Source organism: Sinohyriopsis cumingii, chromosome 11 (genome assembly GCF_028554795.1).
Source record: "Sinohyriopsis cumingii isolate HCF-2022 chromosome 11, ASM2855479v2, whole genome shotgun sequence".
NCBI classification, from domain to species: domain Eukaryota; kingdom Metazoa; phylum Mollusca; class Bivalvia; order Unionida; family Unionidae; genus Sinohyriopsis; species Sinohyriopsis cumingii.
In genome coordinates this window covers 107,285,757-107,313,065 of record NC_142971.1, presented here as the reverse complement: position 1 = coordinate 107,313,065, position 27,309 = coordinate 107,285,757, and the positions used below count along the sequence as shown (strand labels likewise).

Below are 27,309 nucleotides of genomic sequence, written 5' to 3'. Positions count from 1 at the left end.
CAAGACGAGCTTTGAAACGAGTAAGAAAGATACTAGAAGATGTCATAAGTGGAATTCCTGATATCGTTAAAAAAACTGATCTGATTAAAATTCCCCAGAAACAGATCATCAACGTAGTATACACGATATCATCAGGATTCTCAACATGGTCACATCAAAATAATACTATCAAACATACCGCGGAAGCCACTGGTGTGTATAGACTGTGTTCAGCGCTGCAAAATTTAGTATATACACTACTTATCCCTGGCGTCATTCAACCGATAAGTTTTCTGGGGTTGTGTATATTGTGTTAAATAGCGGAGACGAAGAAACATTTATACTAGAATCAGCTGATAAGAAATTAAACGCAGCATCTTACTGGTGGTGTCTGGAATTTGTTGCTGAAACGCCTCACATGGTTACTGTGTAAAATATAATAATGGCCTCAGCAGTGTTAGGCGTTCAAAAATTTAGATATGATCAAGTACGTAAATGGCCAGCAGCTATAAAAACCATCGTGTACGCGTATACAACGAAAGGAAAAAAATATCGAAACGTGCGGTTCTCATTGATGTTGTTGTATACTCGGTATCTGTGCTCACTGCTGGTACCGGCGTCGTATTATCAGCGTTAACAACAGTAACATCAGCAGTAGCAGTGACAATATGAGTTTCATCATCGGCAACCATCGCTGAATTTTTTAATATTACCGCGAAAAAGATATCCCCGTTCACGAGCACCAAATTGCAGCATTACTCTGTAAAATTACACACCGCAACACACGCGTATTCTAAATTATGGTCGTTGATATCATCAAGCCTTAACGATAAAACGATATCAGATTCTGAATTATTTGACACAATGCTTAAGAAATACAACGAAGTCAGTGATTTAGAAAATGGAAATTTGAATAATGACAGAACTACTTCAGCAGACAGTCGCAAATGCAAGTTCGCTGAAAACAACAATGGTATCAACAAGCTCAGCCTGTCCTGAATTCAACATTGTTTTTCCAACCGCGATTCCAGTAAAAGAAATAGCTCTTGCGCAGTTGCGAGTATACCACAGTTGGCCCAATATCCGGTCAAGATCATTTGGCGGTCTACAATCGAATAATTCGTTAGTGTTTGCAAATAAAAATAAACCAGACGGAACACCCGATTGGCAGAGGTTGTTGGAATACACACGGGCAATTATCAAATCGAACAAATCAGTGATGAATTCCAGCGTAGAATAAAATCGGTAACTGGACGGGAATCCAAGATAGCCATAACGGTTCATGAACCAACGATATCAGCCGCAATAGAGATACATTAACCGGATTTAGCCTTTGATATATGTCAGTCATCGATTGATCCGTGCTAGGATGGCCTGATGTTGCTCCAACGGTGACTGCTACACTGATACCTGAACAAACACGGGATGATTTGTTTACTAAAGTAAAGAAATATATAAAGGTACCAAAATATCGAAGATAATATCTGTGGAGAGGAACAACCTATTATCACTCTACTTCCAGTGGTTAATGAACCTTTGAACCTTATCATCGAATAATAGGTGATTTATACACCTATGATGATAAATTAAATCCGATTGTCCGTGAGCAATTTATCAAATCACTTTCCGAACCTTTCAACGTCGAGATTAGATGATCATTAAATCGATTACAAAATTTATTTTCCAGCGCTACACAACACTACAACGAAGGCATAAAACAGAGACATCATTGCAGATACAACATATAAACTAGGTTATATCAGATTTTGAACATACGAATAATACTGTTATTTGGAATATAAATCGCCTCGGCATTAAATTTGTTGATTACCATGGAAAACCCCGCACAATAACCCTTAACCAATTGTTTCTAAAACACTACTCGATAAAAGAAGAACAAATACAAGATCTTATATTTTCAGGATTTGAAACTATCCTACTAAGAAAATCCGTCAAAGATATCACTGATGAGTTTTTTTCTAAAATGCTTTCTCGAAGCATGGAGAAAAAAAAAACGCCGCCACCAAGTATTCTTCGATACAATAATAACCAACACTGTGAAGGCCGTCATATTTCGCCGGGAATTATAAATATAACCTCAACGATAGCTGTCAATCTAGCATGTGACGTAATTGATGGAAATTATCAGACAAACACTGATATATCAAATCAGGCGCAGCAGAGATATATTCTTTATACTTTTACACCGCAACTTCCGGCCGGATATCTGATTGTGCAAGAACCGATTAATCCGGTTGACTTACGATGTCATAATCCGCTATCATCAAGAATGCATTTTAAACTAACTGAAAAGACCGGCCACTTGCTTGATCTTCGTGGAAAGGTTTTTGAATTTAAATTTATATGTGAGGTCTTAGTGATTTTTAATTGTAGAGTCCTTGATTTTATCAAAGAGACAACATATACTTGAAAAACAGGAGAAAAAAATGCATAACAATCTCCCTCCTTGATTTTTATCCTTGACAGAGTCATTGATTTTATCAACGGTTGGGGGTCATTTTTTGACTAACAAATCTACTAAAATCAGTCATAAAAAGGGACAAAAATCTGACATACTTTCAATTTCATTTTCACGAAATGACTCTAACTTTCATTTTCATTACTATAATTACTGACAGATTCTGACATAATCTTTCTTAATTGTCTTATGCACTTGTTGATTGTCTTTTTTGCTTCGTATTCACGAGACAGTTCTAATCTAATTTTTTCTATTGTGCGAGAGAGATACGAATCACCCCACTTCAGCGCCCGAGAAACTACCAGAGGCACAAAACTTGACCTGACGGACAGATGGACAGGGTTAGCAGTATATGTACTCGCCATCTTCGAGTCGAGGTAGGCTTATGCGGAGTAGCCAACATACGGGTAACTCTGTTTTGGTCTGTAAATGCTTACAATATACAAATTAAACTATAATAAACAAAAAAATTAAAAAATCTATTGAGATTTTGTACACATTAACTTAGGGCGGGTGAAAAAAGAAAGAAAAAGGAGTCGTACACGTATGAAAAATGATGTCATCAATGTGTCTAATTACATTATGACGTCATCATATTGTCATCCAAAATCTTAAGGTTCGCTCAAGAGATATTACGTACTTAGAGTGACATGTGTGAGGTACATTTGTTTGCATTTGCAACAAGCACAATGGAAAGAATGCTTGCATACCTCTATGCTAGTTTCATGTACTGTGGTTGACATTGCTCAGCTTGTTGTATCTGTGTAAGTCTTGTTCGAAACATCACCCTGAACAAGTCCAAATTTATAGTTATTGAAATAGGAAAAACAAACATTACAAGAGTTTCTGATACCATCTTCGGAAAGTGCAATGAATGAATTACAAAATATATAAAAAGCAACAATCATTATCGGCTCGTGTTTTTACATCTTATCTTTGAAGTAGAATAAGTGAAGCTATAAGTCAAATAATATATACCAATCATACGCCATAATGAAACAAATAAATTGAAGAATGCCTAGTATACAATATGTTTATTTTAAAAAGCCATATTGACTAGTGAGGAAAACCTGGGAAATTCTTTATTTTAAGAAGTCTAACCCTGTGCAAATTATAAAACAGTAGAGCGCAGCGTAACAAAGACAAGATCGCAAATCGTATCTCATATGGGTAGGAATGATTTATTCAACACAAAATAATAAAAAATTACACATGTGCACTGAAAAAAAAAAACAAGATTTGTTTTGGAACAGTCTAACAAAGTAGTTACTATCACAAAAAAACAAAACGCTGTTATTCACATTACGGAAAAGATGAAGAGTTCTTCAACGAAGAAAACCATTTAAAATGAATGGCAGGCAAAAGTAAAAGTGCTGTAATAGAAAACTAATAAAACTAAAAGTGCTACAAGCCTTGAGGTTTTGCGTGTTAAAGCTGTCCAGGCTGCTAATTAGAAAATGAATGTATGCCATGACAAAGGGAGCTACTGATGTGGTGCAGGGTATCCAATTAGCTCATGACTGAACTAGCAAAGTTTTAAATAGATCCCTCTAACGGCTAGATAAAAGAAAATCAAATCATGTAACCACACAAGTATTAACATAAAGAGATTAAATGAACTAATTTTCAATGATTCAAGTAGCTGTTGATGAGGGTAAGTAAAATGGAATAATAGTTAAAATAAATATACAATATCTTATATCTATGTTCATAATTACATTACTTTATCCTATAAAAAAGATATAAATACAAACCCATAATGTAACTTTCTCTCTGAAGGTGTTGATATTTTCATGTAAAATTACATGAAGATGTACACTTAAAACTAATATCTTTTAAATTAACAAGTCGTATATATATATATATATATATATATATATATATATATATATATATATATATATATATATATATATATATATATATATATATATATATTGAAAATCAGGTTTAATTCAATCATATACTGTCCAACATGTTAATCTTTACATGTGATATGCGATTTCACCTTCTGATATTATGTAAATTAAAACAATCATAGAGAGAAAGTTCTATTTTCGAGAATTTCTATCGGAAGCAGAGGGTTATATCGCAGCATTCAAGAGGTAATGAGAAGGAGTGTTCAATTGGAATAACAAATTGAATCAAACCCCCACAACGCAGTGATAGGAACTAAAGCAATACAACTGACACAGATTAGATAAACGACAAGTTATAATAAAACCACCATTAAGTTCGATGATGGTTATATTTGCTATGCAAATACTTGTATAGCAAAGTGGTGTTCGTGATATTCTAGATGACAAGCACAGAGATTTAATTACAATTCAGAACAGATTATCTTGACAGAGATGATTTAGCTTAAGAAAGATCCTGGACAGCAATAAAGAGAATTAAAATTAAAATTAATTAATTAAAATTAAGAGAACAAAAATTATTTTTAAGAATCTATACTCCATCTCGAGATTTTATAAGCAAAATATTGATTAGAGGTCTGATGATTGATAAAGGAAGAAACAATGTACATCTTTTAAGAAAGTGATTATGTCAATATGATTGCGTTTTAAAATAATAAAAGAATGTATCAAGCATCAGATGGAAATCGTACAACCTAACTACTGAAATTATTAAGTGGTCATTTTGATCAGATGGCGTAATTAAATGGACTTGCAATATAGATATTTATAGTGCTTTTATTTTAATAACCTGTTATTTCCGCTGAAAAATTGGAACAAACACATTTCCAAGGAAGCTGTACTTGCAACGTAAAAATTATATATAACTATTTGTTTTGGTAAATCTTGATGACCAAATGTAATACAGTAAGCCTGAGCAAAAGCAGCGCATTAAAGGAAAGTTTAAAAAAAGTAATATTGTCATCCACAGCAAATGTTTACTCATCAAATAATTTTCTTTTAATTAAATTACAAATTCAATTTAAGGTCCATAAAGCGGGTTATATACAAGCGATGTAAAAAGTTTCAGCGATTCGTCAAATTTATTGTCTGAAGAAATAAATGTCGTACAACGTTTAATCAAGTTTTGAAACTTTGAAATATAATGAGACAAAACAGCAGCAACATTTCTTCAGCGGGAGGGTTTAAAAGTGATTAAACAATGATTGCTGGTCGTAATCGAAGTTAATGTTTATTCTTTCCTTGTATATCCAGTCTTTATTAAGCATACATAGAATAAATAATTAATAAATTAAACGGTTTATGGTCATTAAGTACAATACATTAATCGCTGTCATATATGTTGTGAATAAAGTGTTAAAGGGAAATATCCATTACTATAGATAATGTATGCTTACTAGGTGAGCAAAAATCTCAAGACTATTAGCGTTCATGATTAACATGAGCGGTAAGTTTTAATTACAAGAGCAAATCGATGGTCAAGAACAGAAACTAAGAAACATCTTCCTTGTTATTGTATCTTCTCTTATTTGTAGCTAATCGCGTTACCTAATCAGCTTTGTTAGACACTGGAAGCAAACATTATATACGTTGAATCAACAAATACTTGTCATTTTTATTTTCAAACTTGTAAAAATAGTCACAAATGTTCAGAGCAGACCTAACTTACATCCTAGGTACTAACTTCAACGGTCGATATTTTGTAACACGCCTTATCCTCGGTTAGTGAGGAGTATATGCTCTACACGTGTTTCAGTTTCACAGTGTTGGTTCTACTTGTTCGCGTAGCGACAATTCTTGTACGCGTAACACAGTTTGCATATTGGTAGTAAACAGGATAAATAAAGTCAGATATTGTTTATAAAATGGCAGGTTAAGAAATAATACTTCAAATAGTACATTGCATCTACAAATCAACAGACACATAAAATGAATAATCGATTTTAAAACTAAATTATTGAGGAAAGTGGTCTCCTAAAATTAAATATAAATTTATTGTATTGAATCAATATTACACACACAGAACAGTTGATGAATGGGATCAGGTTTCCGCAGTGTCAGTGGTTAGGTTGTACAAAGAACATCCATCGATCAGTGTAACTACCTATCAATCTTAGCATGACTAAGGCCAAAACTAGCATTGGAAGGCAATAAATCTAATAAGAATTATGGTCCTTTATAAGTAGTTTTATAAGTAATGCGATAAGTTTCAACACATAGTGCAAACGAAGTTGCCAGTCCTCCAGTTATAAGAGATGCTTCATCATGGATTCATTGCCACAGTACCGACACAAATTTCTTCTTTCTTTATATACAGATCTACAAAAATTTATATTCATTAAAATAAATTAATGCACTGTGCTGTGCAACATTTGTTAGGGATCAGATGAAGAAAAAAAAAACCTCCAGAGAAATGAATGTGTATTTACTTAAGTCAACTATCGCGACAGGGTAACAAATACACGTGAATGTTGCGCAGCTATGGCACTACCATTCCTTTACACATTACCTTTCCTCCATTAATCCCATGATAATTAGATTGTCTTTTTCATTAGCCTAGATACTCAGCTTTATCAATTATTACATTGCTATCAATCCACCAAACTTGTCTGAGTTATATTTAATATTTTAGTAGCGAGACTGTATTCATGCATGTTGTGGTTTTTCTCTGTTAGAATGTGCGTAAAAATATTAAGACAATTACCGTTCAAATTGTCCCCGACTTTATGTTTCGTACAGGTTGAACAATTATTAATTGTTCAACATAGGAATTAATAGGAATTACATATAGTAGTGATGTTTGAATTTTTATATCTTTCTAATGCTCTCTTATCAAAACTGACGTTTACAAACGTGAATGGCTCGTTAATAGCAGGTTCAGCCATTGCAATGTTCTTTCCGCTAAAAAGGCAAATGTTGGTTTTCCAACATTTGAAAAGGATCAGCTAAGTTTATTAATGCTCCAATTGTTCACGTTACATACGCGTCATTCTTCTTCTTTTGCATATATTTGTTGTCATTTTTCCAAACATCCTTACTAGATTTTGTTCTTTATTATTTTGTTACTTCCTCTCTTAAAACCAGCAACTATGTGGAGAAAACCATTCTATCATCCTGAACATAATTTTAGATTCTCAGAAGAATGCTTATATGGCGTTTACGTAAGGTCGAATTCCCCATTCGATAATTTCTTTATCGCAAACCGAATGAGTTCTAGAAACTTCGTGTATTCACTAGCTTGCCGTCCGCGTATGATCAACAAAAACCCATGGATAGTTAATGATGAAAAGAAATTCAACAACTAATATAGGTTTGCATCTGTTATGAATCTATACGATATAAATTACAAAATATGGAAGAAAGTTAATTACCATTATAAGCAAGGCATAAAGATTAGTATGATTCATGCAAAGGCTTAAAAAGATATATACTGCAAGAAAATTCAGAAATTACATTAAGTCAGAGGAGTTTTTACACATGACAATCCACAGATTATCTATGTGTTTGGTCTACCAACATGTTTATTCTTCAGTTTAATTCGTGACTATTTATATGCAAATGTTGTACATGTCATGATCCCTTGCATATAAAGCTAATTCGAAACGTATATTGATAGATACAGCAAATATCGATGGAATCTGTCAGTGCTTGAGGAAAGGAGACATATTGTTTAGTTTTACATGATCATTTTTGATTTGACCAGGTTTTCGCTTGACATTCCTTCGTACAACAGAACGTTGAGTGATAAACTTTCAAGTCTTTTGCTTGGAATCAGCCGTTTAAGACTTTTTCGTGCGCATCCATACGACTTGCTTTCTGTACTATTTTACTTTTTTTTGCCTGCAAAATAAAAAGTTTCTATGAATATCTATTTTTCAGATACTGAGCTACTAATGCTAATTGAAAAAATCATCTAAATTGACAGGTAACTATTACGGAATCGATATCCAAAGGATCCAGGTTAGGAAGTTTGCACCAAAAACATCTTAAACAAGAACTAGAACTGTCAGTAGACAACAAAGCGCTCCTTAATAAGTTTAATACGGCTTTATAATTTATTTTTGAAAGCCCATGATTATAAATTTGCATCTACTTCAGATATTGTAGTGTAGTACTCCGTAGTAAGCATTAATATGTCCAAGATATTTTCATCAAGCTTAAAAGAGCCTGAATGTGACTTAAGTATGAAACTAAGTCGCAGCGACTTAATATTAATATCATGGTATTGAGTGTTTAAGGATGTATGCATATAATCAGCATTAGTGTTCAGAACACTTAATAAATTATGAAAGGTGTACAATATTTTATGGTGGTTGATAACAAAAAAGACAATAACAACAGGAATGATTAAGAAGATGGATGATATATCATGACCTTTCATGCAGTATCGATCAGAGGAACCGATTCATCGATGTAGAAAACAACTAAATATCGTTTATTACACATTGCATTAAATATTACATTAAAAATTATCACTCTTAGAAAAAGTTTTATCGCAACTGTAGCATTATTAGCACTGGAACTACAATCGTTTCCCATTTATGAAATATATCTGCTCTTACGTATGGTATACCTCCATATATATGTCAATTTTATTTCTCAGTCTTTCTCTCTCTCTCTCTTTCTATCAGGATGAACAGATCTTGTATATGCAAACGCCGATGAGGTACTATAAAAAGCTTTTAAAATCAATACAGTATGTAGCTTGAAAGTATTAGCTATTTAAAATAGTTTTCCAGATGAATCTGGCAAATTGTTATTAACCGAATTTACGTGACCTGTTTATATTCAATATTCGATGTCACTCATAACTGCTACACTCTGCAACAATAGATAAAACATGTATGGCAAAGCTATGGATTAAATATAAAGTTTGGTACCAAAAACAATTTTGTACTGCGATATAACTCGCTATTTCTGAACGTACCTCGATACGTACGACGTTATATACATAGTTTCATCTATACCTTCATAACGATTAAACATTCATGACAATGAATTTGCAACATATGTCTGGTACAATTCACCATTTAGAAAGGGTACATCATATTTATTGTCATCTCATTCAAGTAACAAAACAGACTCTCTAAAAATGTTATGACTCTCTAAAACTGTTATGACTCTCTAAAACTGTTATGACATAACTTTTACATACATCATATAGAAACCATATTAATAAAGGTTTACTTTATACACTTCTACAACCCTGAAATTAACACCGTCGTTCAAAAATACTGGAGAGAAGTCACAGGTCAAATAGCGTGAACAAAACTGGTTGTATATCCAGTCTCTCCTTTGGTACTATTTTCTGATCTTTTCTGAATCTCGTACAAGGTCTCAAGAATGGTATTTGGCCTGACCAACTTGTATAGATCTTCTCGTACTTTGGGCAGACGAAAACAGGTTTTAAGTCTTTAACTTTAAACCTGTGTGCATGCACTTCCCATTATATCTAACTCAGGAAGAACCAAATTCTATCTTAGCGTTCATTTTTATCCCTGTTGTGTAGGAGACGAAAAAAATAAATGATTTTATTTCACTGTTAACTATATTACTTATGCATAGTATTAGATACCTCATGAGCAAATGTCAGAAAACCCCTTACAAGTCGTGGCCAACACAGACTGGGCAGCACACCGGAAAGCCATGCTTCTGGTATACAAGTCTTTACTGAGATTTGACTTGCTCATGGCTCAATCGTGTTATGCATCGACAAGTAAATCTCACCCAAGAATGCTTGATTTTACATACAATGAAGGATGCAGACTTTGCGAGCATTTAGAGCTTCCTAAACAGAAAACCTCTATCCTAATTTAAATGAACAATCAGTTTATATTAGACGAATAGAACTGTCTCATCAGTATAACTCCCAACATATCGCCGAATCGTCCCAATCTTGCATATAACGTAGTCCTTAGGCCAAATCACCAAATATTGTATTCTCAGAAATCAGATTTCATTCAACCTTAAAGCACGAGAAGTAGTCTTCCCCTAAATGTAGCGAAATGATAATTTTCCAGCTACCACCATGATTATCAATACACTTCAAGACAATAACTTCATCCTTACCAGTAGAAACAAATTCTCATAAACATCCTGCCTTTTTGTAGATAAATTCAATAAATTCAGGGCCTACTATCGTGGGGAATAAACCCCATATAAAGGCGGTTAAAGTAATAGAGTCAAACTAGGAGCTAAAGTCTCGCGAAACCTTATAATTTCAAATACTTATTTCAAATATTATATAAATACGTATTTTCAATATACTTGCAAACTATGTGGAATGAAATCAATATCACAAATTTCGTAGCATGAAACTCATTGGAGAGTGACATTTCTCATATAGAACAAAATTGCAAAGACGGGTTAGCATTGTGCCAGTCGTGCATAGGACTCACATCCCAGACTCACGCATACATCCAAAAGGGTGAAATTCAACCAGAGCATAATTCATGCACCTTTTCAGTGACGGTGGAACACGTATTGACTGAGTGTATAGATTTCCACCCTGTGAGACATAAGGTGCTTATTATTTGAACTCAGTCTATGAACATTATGATGAAGTGCCACCAGACAGAATCTCACAATTATGAAATAATATGGTTTATTTAAGATATTTTAACGATATATTGTTAGGATTTTATATTTGTAACCTTTATCTTATATTTGACAAACATTTTACATGTGTTTAAATCTTTGCTTTTTATTGGCTTATTTTGTGGCACTTATGTTTAAACTAATGGTTTTATATTTCTTAATTTATTTTGTGAAATTCTATAAATTGATATATTTAGAACTTTACCTTTAATCGTCATCATGTAGCCATTATTGTGCTGACATACTGCTGAAACTTCAATGCTTACCTACCTACCTTCTTACGTACATACACACATACATACATATATACTACATACATACATACATACATACATAGATACTGAAGTGTTCACACACAACTGATAGAACATATCCTATGAACTGCGAAGGAGACCGAAAGCTACATGGAGTCATATTAAGATAGGTTAAAATTGCACACTTTTATGGTGGTGGTCCCAGGATCTAGGATGCATTACACGAATAATGCATAAAATCTCGAGATATTGAAAACACTTTATATATTCATTGATGGGATCCAAAAAGGATGAAAGTTTTACCTTTACAAGATTGCTTGTGATTTGACCAGTCCATAGCTTGGCAATCCCTTCCACAGTAGAACGCTGATCGGCATCCTGTACAAGTTTTCAAGAGCTGCGTTGGTCGTAAACATTTTTGACAAACCTTTGTAGTACTGTCCAGGTTTTCGTTGACGGACGAATTTAGCTTTGCATCGTTTGTGCCTGTCAAAGTTACGTTAAACTGATTATTTAACTCCAATAATACGCTTCAACGCGTCACATCTGTGAGGCAAGAATGGCTCTGCAGCTAAATAATCTAATTTCAATTGACACTTTATGTTTGTAACAGTGGGCACAATCCAGTGATTGGTCTTTGTCGGATAATTATGTTCGAAAAGCTTTGAAAACCGAAAACCGTTTTATGAGAGTACATGCACATTTGAATCTGAAAGGTGTTCATAGTGCGTCCAATAAGTACAATTTGACAAAAATAAAAAATGAAACTAGATTTTGAAATTATGACTTTTAGACATTTAGCAATAATATTTTATCTATGTCTTATCAAAAGTATCCATACTATTTATGTCAGTCCATACTATTTATGTCAGTCCATTCTATTTATGTCAGAAAAAGATATGCATGTCAGTAATTGTCCTCTAAAGCATAGATTTATAAACTATGGAAACTTATAGAATTTTTTAGCCAAAGTAAGGATTATATTTTGTAGTAAAAAGGAGACATGCAGTTTTACATGCGAAATAACACGTTTACGCAATTTAAAATTATGTCAAAAACTAATTGCTACTTGGGATTCGGGCTCAATATTGGGCACAGGTTTAAATTACAAGTTTTATTTTTGAAGTTAGTAAGTAACTTTTAAAGTCAAATATGCACTTTTATGTTAAAACTTCAAGATCTGTCAAGCCTGAAAACCCTGCACAGTTCTAGTTTTACATATTACGTAAAACTGCATTGATAATTTACATGGATTAAAGTTGAGACAGGCGATATCTCTTCCTCCTGATACCTTTGCGGAAGTGGCCTCTCGGGGGGAAATCAAATACTTGCCAAAAGAGAGGCTTTAGTGAAAGATAATATCGGACAAGAAGAAGAAGGAGAAGAAGAAGAAGAATTAAAGAAAAAGAATGACGAAACGAAGAAAAAGAAGAAGAAGAAGAAAAAGAAGAAGAAGAAGTAGAAGAAGAACAAGAAGAAGAACAACAACATGATGAAGAAGAAGAAGTAGAAGAAGAAGAAGAAGATCAAGAAAAAGAAGATCAAGAAGAAGAAGAGCAAGAAAGAAGAAGAAGAAGAAGAAGAACAAGATGAAGAAGAAGAAGAAGAAGAAGAACAAGAAGATGAAGAAGTGTGGGTGTGTGATTTTGTTTTTTAACGTAGCTTTAACAAATTTTCAGTCATATGGCTAAGATGTCTGCAGTGTGACAGTTTATAGTAATGTCTAGCACTGGGGCATCATGCCGCAGACATATAGCACGAAGAAAAAGAAGTGTAAGCAATTCAAACTCAATTGACTTAAGTTACACATTCAGTCAGTTTAGTCATCCACGACTAAATGTAAAGGCAATAACTCAAATGAAGGCAATGGTGTGTAAGAATTACGAATATACTGTGCATTCCAATGCATTAGTGCAAACTTCTGGGTGATACATTTTCTAACCGTGATATTATGTAATGATACAGAAAAACTAATTGTAGCACATTACCGATTTAAAAAAAAACAAACACTTATAGTCATAAACGTTTAAGAAGAAACAACACTTGACTGTGATTTTAATGAGGAAAAAATTGTTTCCTTTGTTTTGCTTGATGTTGTAAACTGTTGAAATTACAAAATGTGTTAACGTTTTTCTGCAATAATTGAGAACGATTTATTAACGTAATCTCTCGGTTACCCACTGGACATAGTACCTGCTGTGAAAACCCCGATTACCTCGAGTCCTCTGGCTTGATGATTTCCACTACAGCCAGGGAGTAAAGAGAGTAAATTCTCTATATCTTATCACAAAAGAACGAATTATGCCAGGAAACTGTCCACATATAGGAGCAATCTTCAGCTGTAGAGGTGTGTGAAATATACAATTGGATTCTTTCTTGCTATTCCTTTTATATTATAGAGATGTATCAGATTTTGATATTTCAGAATTTATTGTAACTTTTTACAGTGTCAGGCCAATGTCACATAACGCCATGCTATCAAATAGAGTAAAGTCTATTTGAAGTATCGATCTTTTAAACTGAACAGACGAATCGAATACGTTGCATGGCTTAAAAATGATTAATGTTCGAGTTCTTATAATTCAGTGAGAGTATTCTTGTCAAACACACATATTTGTGTGCGATCGTGGTTACGATAATAATTATCTCTTACAGTAGTTCTGATAAAATGATTTAATGTATACCGAAAACAATTCAAGTGCGTTCGTTAGTAATGTATACTATTGCATTCGTACCTAATCGTGTCTTATGTACTACACGGCTCAGTCATTTTATGTTTAAGTGTTTTCGACGGGGAGTTTAGGTTAGGTTATTTTAGGTTTCATGGCTGTGGGGACAGAATTGGTTCACTCATTGCGCGTGACCAAAACTTTGGGACGAACGAGTTTGTATAAAATATTCAGCCTTTCGATGTATCTTTTGGCAGTCTGGGAGTGACGACAAAACGTCATGGCTCCTTGACCATTTGACGGGAGATGTGGAACCGGATAAATCGTGCTCGTCAGCTGGACTCCCACGAACTATATATGTTTCGCATTTGAATTAATATTAGTAAAAATCACTATATTATTGAAATCAATAATTCAACATTGCTATATGAGTGACAATCAATGATATACACATCATATTTGTAGACGAATCTTACATTATTCAAATTTGTGTATCGTTTCTTTAACAGATCTAGCGTGAAGAATAAAAGACGCCATTATATACATATGTTTCACTTCTGAATCAATATTCAGTATCACTATGTGAGTTAAATCAATAATTCAATATCGCTATATGAATGAAAATCTATAACACAAACAGCATTCTTACGGATGAGTCATACAAACATTTATATTTGTGTATCGATTGAATGCTTTGATCACCCGTGATATTAGAATGAATCGAGCATAGCTCATATGTATATCTATATTATGTCATCCATGGTGATAGATCCATGCATCAGTGATATTTGTTTATAGATTCCGTAAGTTGATTCTCGTTCAAATTACATATACTAATTAGTTCTGTTGTGGAAAAATATTATTTTATTAAATCAATTGTTAAACTCGGTCCGCATAATTCTTGCAAATCCATTATTGGGATCTATACCCACGATTATGTTGTCGGAATCATTCATCTTTCAATTACGTTGTCAATAAACAGGTTATCCACACATTTGCTTTTTGTGCCCTCGATAAATCCAATCCCAATCCGGCTTCATCTTGTCACACGATGTATACTATCTGTGCCAGTCTCCCTTTTAAGCAAAAGGAAACGAATTGGCCTTTTTGTTTTCCATCGCAAGCTGTGACTCTATGCTGCACGAGGAAAAGTGTGTTATTTTTTTTACTTATCATATCAGGTTTATAAATGTACTTCCATAGCAATGCACAGTTAGCTCTTTCTGGAAAAACGTCAAACATAACAACGAACCAGCATTAAGTTATGGAAGATAATGTGCGTAATTTTAAGCAGTCCAACTCCTTTATAATTATAGTGCCAATTACTGAAATGTATCAGTAGTAAACGCTACGTCTAAATCATGTTTTCATATAAGAGGTATTGTGCCATTCAAAACATAAACAATTTAAGTTTTGAAGGTTTTAACCAAAAATTAAGCTTTACAATGTGAACATGTACCAGTATATAATGAATTACTACGACTCTGTGGTCTTAAATAAGTAATATAAAAGAGTTATAAAACCTAACAACAAGCTTCGTAAAATTTAGCAAATAGTTTATTTCCCTAGAATAAAAGTAAAAATGTGAAAAAAGGAATGTACGGCATTGCGAATTAAATCCCAAATAATCCTAGAATTACAGACACAAGTCCTAATTATTCACTACCTGAATAAACTTAGAAGAAATCGAAATTAAATTCAACGCTGAAAGTGAAGACGCGCCTGTGGTGGCCCGTGTCGTGGTGATGTAAAAACAGTCATTATTTGGATCAAAATAATACAATACAATCTAAGAAATAAATCCCTATTTTAAATTTTACTATAAATTCAGGTCTCAATTTCCTAAAATGTTTTTTGTGAATAGCAGAGAAGAATCACTTGAGTTAAATAATTTGAATAAATAAATTCCAGCACAATGACTTTCTTGTTACGACAATAATACAACTGTTCTGCTAAGATCATACAGCGCGAAAAAATAATTGCTAGAAAAAAGCAAGGTTACTTAGTCCTCTACCTGAACTCATGTCACAATTAGCATTTTTAAACAAAAATTATATTTAACCAAATACCCGAACCTCGTTAATATCTGCATGGCAGTTCCCATAGGCAGATAGGGTTGCCAAAGAAAATAGCTCGTCAAAAGATCCAACCTGATGAGTAAAATACAAAACTATACAATATATGTCCTTTCCCAACAAATATTGCACAATATATATCAAACACCCATACGGATTAATTAAATACGTTGTTGGACCTATTCTGTTCTACATGTGATCAAAAACTGTGAACTTAAATTATGTTCTGAGTTCTAGGTTAAATGGGACTGTTATTTGATCTATCATATCCTTAAATCAATAGGGTGTTTGAAAACGTCTTTTCATTAATATCTGTTGATACTGGATCCATAAAAGCACTCTTTCTCTTTCTATCTCCCTCTCCATTAATGTATATATATATATATATATATATATATATATATATATATATATATATATATATATATATATATATATATATATATATATATATATATATATATATATACCTGTCATAGCCTTCATTTGTTCTTGATTGAGATAGTTGTTATTGATTGTGAACACTGGTTGAAGAAAGGAGTTAAAAATCCATTTGCATCTTTGATCCACGGGTCGCTGCTTGGACTTCATTGTGTTTAGTTCCAGCCATTTTCGTAGCAAGAGAGCTTCCTGGAGGAATTATATAATTCAAAATTGTAAGTGCTTAAAGTTGAGATATAAATTAAGATAATGTATGGAGTCAGCTTACAAATTAAATGTTTTAATTTGAATGCAAATTACTTACCACTACTGTGCAAGAAATTATAGAGATATATACAAAATTCTGTCCCTCATCATATACCAAGTGAAGTAAATTAGAACAAGTCCTAAAGCGCTAAGAAATTCAGCAAAAGAATGGTAATATCGTGGCATTACGAGTGTCCGAAAATAAATCTCGGGCGTTGACGTTATGTTATAGAGATCTCAAAGTCAATGTACGGGATTTGCCGCCCTGAAATGCCTCCATGTCATTTTTGTAACATAGCACTAACATATCCGAAAAGTATCCTGTTTTATAAGCTATCAAATATTTCTGAAAAGAAAACACCTAACTGGCATTTTTTCTCTCTTTATATAAGGTTATACAAAGTAAAATAGCAAGACACATAGACATTGATTTTGACCGGACTGACTCACCTTTCGAGTAACTTTCAATTTACTATGCCTTGCCGAGGATTTTGGGCAGTATTTATCCACTTCCCTCTCGGAGAGTTTGCCTGTTTTAATGAATAGGTTGACTTTCTCAAAGTCAACCCAATCGACGTCAACGCTCAGTATTTCATTAATGAGGTGACATTCGTGAAGAAAGATGAAAATGTTGTCAGGGACGTCCCCGAATGATTGGCCAGGATTTGTTTCGTTTACCTCGATGAAATAAGATCTCACCTAAAATGGAATGATGAAAGAAGAATACAAAAGTTGTTCGCTTTGAAAAGAGTACGATTGTTCAGAACATCTTCCTATTATCCATCTAGACTGATCTCTACCATATATTATTTTATTGTATAATGGACACTGGACAGCAAGGATGGTAGCAAAAATGGTACAGTTTGTGTTACATATAATAAATATGACAATAATTGTAACATAGTGAAATTTTTTACATTGTTTGCTTACTTGAAATCCAGTTATAACAAACATTACAAAAAATATTTCCTTTATAAAATAATCTGGGAGAAACAACCTTCGTGAATTTGGCCGATTATCATCAATGAAAAATGAAAATGTTCTAAATTCATTTTTACGCTGCAGAACAGTATTAAGATTGTAATTAATGAGAGTCACTGAAAATACTGCGCGATGGGGAACACACTATGAGGTATCGTTGTCGTAAACACGCCTAACTACATCGCCGAGGCGCACAGGAATCTTTCATATTAGTGATTTCATAAGAAACTCAGTTATGACGCAACAGCTGAACACCCTGACATCGTGTGTCAGACATAAAAATACATGCATACCATTGGTCACATTGATTACAGAACGCTTACTTAAACTCCTGCCAGTTCACCTCAAAGCTCATATCACACATATTGCCGAAAATATATATCCTAAATTGTGCATTTACACACAATGTGCTTTAAAGTAAATGATAAGAATTTGGCCGATTATCATCAATGAAAAATGAAAAATGATGTGCAAATTTCCATTAGGTTAGGTCGATTAACTTTGACCCATATTATCGTTGTCATTTACGATTAGCTTGCCAGAATCAAGCCAGTAAAAGGAATCTTATCATTGTACAAAGATTTGCAGTTCATACACTTTGTAAATTAATATGATCAGAATATTGAAACTGTGCATTAAAAAACAATTAAAAATGTTTACAACTTCAGCGATGAAAGCTGATTTGTTAATGCGTCATGGGTTGTATAAGCTTACTTTATGTTATTAATAATTCGAGAGAAAAAATATTCCATATGATGATGATTCATCCCAAAGATATCACATATTTCAACCAATTTTATAAGAAAGAGAGAGAGAGATGGAGAGAGTTTTTAAAAACAGCTATATCTTATATAGCGTGTGAGGCATTTGTTCTCTCTCTCTCTCTCTCTCTCTGTATATATATATATATATATATATATATATATATATATATATATATATATATATATATATATATATACACACTCCACATACCGAGGATAACAGTTCTGATAGATTTATTGGTAAGACGTTGAGTGAACAGGCACTGCTTTCTTATTATATGTCAAATGAATCTCCAGAATGGAAGGTATGAAAAAAATACAAGACAGATTATTACAAATGCATTTATTCCAGTGCACACTTCCCCCTACCAATGAACATTCATCGACAACATTACTGTGGCATACCCAATTAGAACTCAAGATTATTTCGTCATTTCTTTTTCTAAATTACTTGGAATTTATCCCTTAAGCTACAGTATATTTAACGGTTAATATAATCAGGAATGGCTTTAACTGAGGACGGCATATAATGCAGAGGTGATCTGATGCAAGTTCATGGGATACCAGGGAGGACCGTAGAATGTTATCATCAGGTCTATGAAGAATCCAGTCTAAAATGTGACCATGTTTATGGGTGGGTTGGTTAACTGACTGTTTGAGGATGAAAACATTAATGGAATCTAGGAGTTTTGATGTGTTTGGGTTTCCGGGACAGTCAAAGTGAAAGTTGAAATCTCCAAGAATAATCAGGTTGCCACCTATCGAATTTCCATACTCCAAGAGATTCGGAAACTGCTCCAAAAAGAGAGATTCAGTCAGCTTGGTTTTTCTATATGGAGGAGGGCGGTATAGGCAGAAAAAAATGGACTGCTCCAGTGTGAGAGAAGTTTGGACTAGTTCAAACGATGTGTGGTCGAAATTGGATGTTTTGGTGTGGTTAATACGTTTGATCATGGAGTTCTTTGTGATGACAGCAATTCCACCTCCGCGAGAGTTACGGGGGAACTACTTGACGGAGTAACCAGTGGATGTTAGATCCGCGCACTTGGGCTCATAGCCTAATGTTTTTAGCCATGTTTCTGTCAGGAAAAAGACGTCGATATTCTGGTCGTTGATAAAATTAACTATTTCTGTGCGCTTTTCTGGTGGTCCTACTGAATGGACATTGAATAATGCAATACGTAGAGGTATCTCTTGGATAGTTGACACAAAGGTTGACGATTTAATAGGGATTTGAATTAGGTTATCTAAATTAACGGTCAAATTTTTAAATTGTTGAACCGGAAATGACATCAGGGAGATAATTGGAATTCTTCTTCTTGTTCTATGCCGGCCAGATTTGAAACAACGTTTCTTTGTTTGTTTCTGTTTACATTTAAGTAATGCTGAATGTAGTCTCAATTCGTTTAGTCTAGAGTACAATGTAGTTTGGAGAGCCAAGGAGTGGTCATTGAAAGCAATTAATGAGGATCCATCATAGCATAAACGGGTTGACTGGCGAATATCACGTGATGGCGGTTGTTCAAAAACAAAGGAAGTTGTAGCAGTGGAGCAAGACAGCAGAAAAAGTCTAATTGTTCTCGTTTCCAAAACAAGGAGCTGAAGAAACACATACGAACTGAACAGCCAATACATGAAGAGCTCAATAACGTATACGAAGACAGGCAAGAAGCACATATATCATGAAAACGGCACAAAAAAGGTATATATAGATTGTTGCAGTGTCGGGTTCTTTTGTGTTCAAGTCACTTGTGTCCTAAAATTCGTCCGTTTAATAAATGTTTTATTCATACCTTTGCGTGACAAGTAGAGTAAAATGTATAACATTGAAATAAAATACCGTTCTTCAATAAATACTTCTTTAATAATTACTGCATTCAGTTTGTCAGCTGGAGACCCAAATGTATTTTATAGCAGAGGATACTAAGAAGTTGTTTACTTAAGCAATTCATCAGATTGGAAATATTGAATAATAATAATAATAATAATAAACACATATTGAATTTTAAATTTGCTCCATGCTGATTTTAGAACTTTCATAACTTGAATGTTTATGATTCACAATATTATTTCAAATGTTGAAGAGGTTTGTTAGAATTTAGGATAGAGAATTCATATATTCGTATAATATAGTGTACAAAACGAATTAAAACAATACATACTATTTTTAATGATCGTTGTAAATAAAAGATACATTGCATTACTGTTTCTATCATCTTCAATTATTTTTTAGGCCCCTTTAGTAAACTAAAATTGTAAGATGCTTGTTGTTGTTACAGTTGTCGGTCGCCTTCCTTAATAAGCCTATTATGCATTTAACTTCCCTTTTCCAAGTATCCAGAATGTTACAAAGCACTATTAGAAAAAGGGCACAAAACTACAAGTCACCAGCCATATTTGAATGTCAATTATTTATTCGAAACAAGACGAGACAAGGGGCATTTTGTGATACTTTATACTTGTGTGTTCCATATGGCAATGGACATAAGAGGTGAGCTGAGAACACTGTCTTATTTGTCTTTCTGTTACGGAAGAGCGCATATGAAAATACATTTGACATTTTTATACATGTTACATTGTTTAAAAAACGTGTCTGCTGTCGAAGCTAAAACATGTTCTCAATGATCTTTAGTTTGTGAGGTCTTTTGAAGGTTCATAATTATGGCGAAATGTGTGGGCTTTTAGGAACATACGTCCGTTTATTAAGAAACAAGATTAAATGTTTATTTCACAGTATTTCAGTATCATATTTATACGTGTTACTGTTAACATATAATTATTGTGGTATGTGTCAAAATCATTTTATGCGTTTATTGTAACAGAAATGTCAGTTGAGATGTAATTAATACTTGACCGTTGTTGAGATGCAAGGTACAGACCTAAATTTTATCATTTTCCATATGGACCTCATCCGGGAACCAGAATGATATTCTAGAAACAAAAGTCATTCACGCATACCTTTATAGTATGTAAAACTATAAATTTGTTTTCCGCTTTCGGACTACCTTAATTTCTACATAATAGCTTCAATTTTAGCACAAAGTAGGTATCTCATCGCCAAAAATGACGTCATAAGCACATGCCGATGATGTTATATCAAATATGTTTTAAAAATCGATTGAAGTTTAAGTTTTTCAAATTTTTATTCATTCTTGGCAATGATATTATCAAATAAACAACGTTTTTCAAAATTTGTGAATTTTTGGTCCAGCGTGAATATGATCATCTGTGTGTGTGTGTGTGTGTGTGTGTGTGTGCGTGTGTGTGTAATATCTATATTGTGAACAATGTTCTTGACCAATGAAAACAGACAATTGAAACGTTGAATATTGCAATGAAGAGGTATTAATATGTCCAAAATAAGGTAGCTATCGAGTACAGTTTAGTAAGTGTCTTGAGTCTGCTTTGCGTGACCGCGAGATTTTAAATACACATTAGTGAAAGTAACCTTAACGAACTTATTGTACCAGCGCTGCCAGTCCCTCCAGTTACTACTAATATGGCTCCAACAACAATTCTTATTAGTGCGCCTATAATAGTTGATGCGTTTGCTCTTCACACCACACTCAGACCAAAGGTGGTTGCTGCACCGATTCCACAAATATCATCTACAACCGCACACATGCGTTTGTATTTCCCGAGTAGTTAGGTTCTCTTGGTGATTTCATCCCACAGCTCTTGTTCCGCTTCAATTATTTTCTCGCGTCTCTAACCTTGATTTTTTTGTAATGTTTTCAATAAATAATGTGATTGCAGAGTATAATTGCTCGACAGGTTGGCCTTGTCAGGTGCAACACGCACAAGAACTTTTAACCAATTAATCTTTTACTTCTACAACTTCCATGTAATCATATAAACTATCTACTTGAAGAATATAAGTCTCTGATGATTGTGCGTTATCGGGGTCTAGCGTCTAGATCACTTAAAACCTTATTGATTTGCGCCATTATTTAATGTCAGAAATGATCGTTCTCGTTTATGTCCAAAAACTGTTACACGGACAAGTGCGTTCTTGTTGAATAATAGTAGAAAATTTTCTATTCTTAGCTGAATCAATGTTGGTTCAACATTTATTGATGGAGAATGCATCCAGCATGGATTTATCAGTGAATTCCACTTCATCGTTGTAGAAAATATTCCTGGGTGTTTTAACTCCTGGTAGTGAAGGCTGCAACCGGGTGTTATCACGTTCAAATGCAATGATTTCAATCTCGTAGTTCCAGTTCATATAAACAAGTATGCTCCTGACTCGTGCACCTTTAAGATGCGAGGTTTAGGTGTATCCCGGACCTTACTGAAAATAGGTCGGCCATTTGCAAGGCCTTTAGTATTTCCTTTGCATCGCTGGTTAATATTTACGTCATTTACGTCATTCCGGACCTTATAGTTACTACGCGTACTGGCGACGGCATGGCTGATAGCAATCGGGCAACCTTTTCACGGACGTAAATTACACCAACACATCCACGTCTCTGATTTACTGGCGCTATCATGGTTTCAGCCGGGTTATTTTTTGCGACGGCATCAAAACGAAACCTTGAATGTCCACATTAAACATTTTAAGTTTTCCAGTTTGATCATAGAAAATGACAATCTTGCCTGGGTCGATGTCAACAATTGGGCTGCTTTACTCGGACAAATATAATAAACTGGATTAGGTCTACATCAGGGCTACGTCGGGTTGATACGAATTCGTGTCCGTAAATGTCAACATATATTTCATATACTATAAAGCGTAGTTTCTAAGTGGTAATGTAAAATCAATAAACGCTTGCCGGGTTGGCCAACAAGATGTCCATATATTGCGCCGTCCATCCGAGTTTGTAATATCAGTGTTGAATAAAACATTGGTAGCCGACAGTCACCAGTGCACTGGGTTAAATAATCAACAACTTCATTTGGTTGTATAAACCCGCACGAGTCAAAAACAAAAACAAATGTCGAGATGTTACCACGAATGAGACTTAATGCGTTAGTTATGTCTACGTGCCTTTTGTTGAATCCAGGTTAGTAATGCCCGGCTTCCTCGTGCAGGGGAATCATCGGTGCAAGTTTATCTCGCATAAAGACACTTCGGAAATGCTTGACTAATTTTTTCATAGCGAGTAAATCAAAACTGGTCATTGGTGAGACCAAGCTGGAAGACCTATGTGAGTAATACCGGGTAGTGAAATACTTCTGGATGAAAATATTTCGCGAGTCATCCCAGGCATTCGAAGGCCTTTTCCTTATTTATTTTTCTCCGAGACACTATATGTCGACCAACCACCTAATTTCAGCGCTATCCCCAATGCTATTCCGACGGCCCATAACGCAGCCACTTTCTCATTCGCGCCAGCTTCAGCCGCTAACAACACTAGCATGGCTGCGAGTGACTGAAATATTCCGCCACTCTTTTACATTTCCATCACTTCTGATTTGGATAACTTTAACATCACTGATGCATACTTTTGTATGACCACATGAAAATAATTAAGTAGTGTATGGATAAACCACATGGGGATAATTCAAATTTACTTTGCCCGAGAAAGTTTCAATGTGAGCCCGCAGTCGTTTCTTATTGCGTTTTTTTCATATTTTCGCAAGCTTGTTTTACTAAGGTCAGCCTTAACTTCGTGATATGACGCTATTGTTAACTAAGCTGTTGAGAAAACCACTATAGTGTTCCCACATGCACATCAATATGTCTCATTATATTAGGCTACCTGCGCCCTCAAACAACTGTAATTGGGGACAGCAAGGAGACCAGTCAGATCAATAACACGTGCATGAAAGTACTTGTCAAGCACTGACTGTCTGAACAACTCTAAGTGTTCTAACAAAAAGTATAATACAGTGACATCTTTCTGGAAATCTGCATACCCGTGCCAGGTTTTGGTGCCGGTGCATCCATGACCATAGCTTGTGATATGCACATGCGACTTGATTGTTTCAGAAGTCATGCAAAAAAATAATCGGTGGAATTCTGATCACCCTTTGATAGCAGAGAAAAGTCAGACACTCCTAACTTGTCAAACATTATCTCACTACGTTCATGATCGCCAGACTGAGATGTATCTTGAAAAGGCATGAACACGTCTTTAGGTTCTCTGAAACCGTGTTGGGTATTTATTTACCATGAAAACTGGCATGAACAGTGCTTCGAGTCAGTGGTGAGCGCGAAAAACGACACCGCTGATGCGTCTAGAGATTGCATAAACGTAAATAAACGGACTTGTGTGGTCATTGAAGGGATTAGTGCAGGCACACACAATGTCAATATTGACAACACAGCGTGGCCATCGTTAACACCGTCATGGTACCAAAGTGCATTGTTGGCGGAACTCATACTTGTTAACATGACCGTGCACCTAGCGAACATCTATGCAAAACCTGACATTATGACTGATATGATTCGCACATGAAAACGACAACAAAGCTCACTAAGTGTTTACCGGTTACGCGAATTCAAGGTAGAAATTATCGTTTGCGCCAGTTACTCTATCTTATACATCTACGTCACCGCTGACTGCATGCTTTCGAGGTCGCAGGCTTCCGCACGGGAAAGGGTCTGCTTGATTTGTTGTATCTTTGATAAATATCGTTGACGGGTCAGCGGATCTCACGTAAAGGTCTTTGTCTCTGTCGAGTCCGAAAATTATAGTGGCAATGTGAACGTTTTCGAGAATTGAATCGATTTCCTTTCCGTCGATGGAATAATTGGCACTGTCGAAACAACGCCATGAAACCGTTGTTGATAAAGCCATTAACATTGACAGAGTCATCCTGTACAAAGTTTTCCTCGATTTCAAAGAAGTTCTCACAAGGAAAAAGAAACCTAGAAGTGTAATGCTACTTTTAATGGCTTCATGACCCTAGCTGGGGACGATAATACTGAAAATGTCTGATGCTGCGATCTCGACCCAGGTACATCGTTGAATTGGGCCATTATTTGGCACTTATACATCATTGGTTTGATCAAATACCTTTTGCACCCAGTCCAATTTACAATCGTCGAAACGGCTATATGTTTTTGTCACTTTCACTAATCATTTTACCATCCGTAACTGGCGTTGCTGCTGTCAATGGAAGTGTAAAAGCTTTTGACAGTGTGTAAGTCACTAATCGTCGAAGTTGATCTAATGGATCGCCTGGAATCCCAGATTTGTTAACCGATTCACAGCAACATTTTTGAAGCCCTCACTGGTTCGCATTGCCACTTGTTTAGCGTTTGATGAATATAGCGAGGTCAGGGCCACGAGTACATTTGACGCGCCTTTTTAGTAATATGCCACATAAACAGGTTTACACGCAATGACAACACGCACATGTATCTCACGTCCACGTACAATTTCCGAATATTCGATCAGGCCAGTCTCAAAAGTTGCATTGTTAAGGTCTACTCCCGATATCTAGCATATGACCGTCCAGGTCCACAAATGTAAACGAAGGTGTTTCAACCGGGAATAGAGGAATGGAAGATAAGCGGGCGTTGAAGGAGTAATCGAGAGGAAAGTACAAGGAGATACATTTGTGAGAACCCAAGCAATATATAACGCTGTGAGGATACTCTTGCGAGATCTCCGCTTTCGTAACTGTCACAAGTAAGATTAATCTAGACTGTTGAGGTAATCGTTTAGAATTCATTTGTTCACATGAATCTTGTTAATATCTTCAGACCAACCTTGAATTAATGTCAGCGACGACAGTACGATGTCAACTTCGTAAGATCCAGATTTAATCTAGTTGACATATGTAAGTATGGTCTCGTTCGCATATCAAAATTGTTGAGTCCTTGCTAGTCATTAACTAAATTCTTTATCTAATCTCCTCATTGACTGTGTTAATGTCATCGGCGTACATGGAAAGTTTAACAACATGCTAGGTTGAGCCTTCGTCCGACGAAAACATAAACGAGTTATTCACATAAAGACCCCCGAACGGTCGCGATTGGATATTAGGCCAACAGTAGTATACGCGCAACGATGCTAGTGCAATCTCACGTGTGAGTGATTCCCCCGCAGCGAATGTTATAGATAAAACTACCTTAAATTCTCGTTTCGGCTACGAAATCATCATCATCAAGGTAACGCTCGGGGTTTAATTTGCAATGACACGCTGCATCGCAGCATTGATTTCGAGAACAATGGAAGGGGCTTCAGATCTCATCATCAGTTTCGACAATGAGTTTGTGCATCAAAGCTCAAAAATACTCCGGCTCCATGTGATCGTTGCAAATCAATCGCTGACAAATTGGTGAAGCCTCATTTGTGACATGTAGTGCATTGTTGCCGGTGCGAACCGACCCAACGAGTGTTTCTGACCGATACACAAGGTCATCGGGTAATAGTCTATCAAGGCCCTCAACCTTTCTATGTTTCTCTAGTCATTTCTTTCTTTTATTTTTCTTGTTCTTTTAGAAAGTTGAAAGAATCTTTAATTCCTTTGCGCGTTTGCATGAGGGTGCATGTGTTTGTTGCTGTTGATATTTTCTTTGCGCCTTTTCCTGTTTTAAACATCTTCCTTCAAGTTCTTTTTCCCGAGCTGGTGGGCTCAGGAAAAGTCCATAAGTGGTGATTGGTAAAAGGGTCCAGATGGTTGGAATTCGAGTTGAAGATCAGATGGGAATGTTTGCCCCCGAAATGTTGTTTCGTAGGTCTCATAACATCTGCGAACATTGCCTTCCCTTTCTTCAAGTTTTCAACTTGAAATATGTAAGTATTATATTATAATAATCCCACGGCTTGCAAGAAGCTTATTTATACCAGGTAATTTCCTTGAATACCTCTATAGTCCATACGTTATTCATGTTATAATCACTTGAGTCCGCTGGTATTTTCAAGACGAGCTGCTTCCAGTTGGGGCTTAAGGTACGAGCGGCATGTACAAGAGTTTCAAAGATCCAATAGCGTCATTGTTCATTGAGCTG

General features: G+C 35.0%; 1 protein-coding gene across 3 annotated transcripts in view; it reads right to left on the bottom strand.

Annotated features, from left to right (window-relative positions):
- Positions 1-3,620: 3,620 nt before the first annotated feature.
- LOC149789241 (uncharacterized) overlaps positions 3,621-27,309 on the bottom strand; it is a 121,859-nt gene continuing 98,170 nt past the window's right edge. For all 3 annotated transcript variants that reach the window (XM_089975411.1, XM_089975412.1, XM_089975413.1), the window contains exons 15-18: positions 17,107-17,355; positions 16,440-16,599; positions 11,529-11,711; positions 3,621-8,214 (exon numbers count right to left, since the gene is read on the bottom strand). In XM_089975411.1, the coding sequence (XP_089831537.1) occupies positions 8,201-8,214; positions 11,529-11,711; positions 16,440-16,599; positions 17,107-17,355 (606 nt within the window). In that variant the 3' untranslated portion in view covers positions 3,621-8,200. The remainder of the gene's footprint in view (positions 8,215-11,528; positions 11,712-16,439; positions 16,600-17,106; positions 17,356-27,309) is intronic.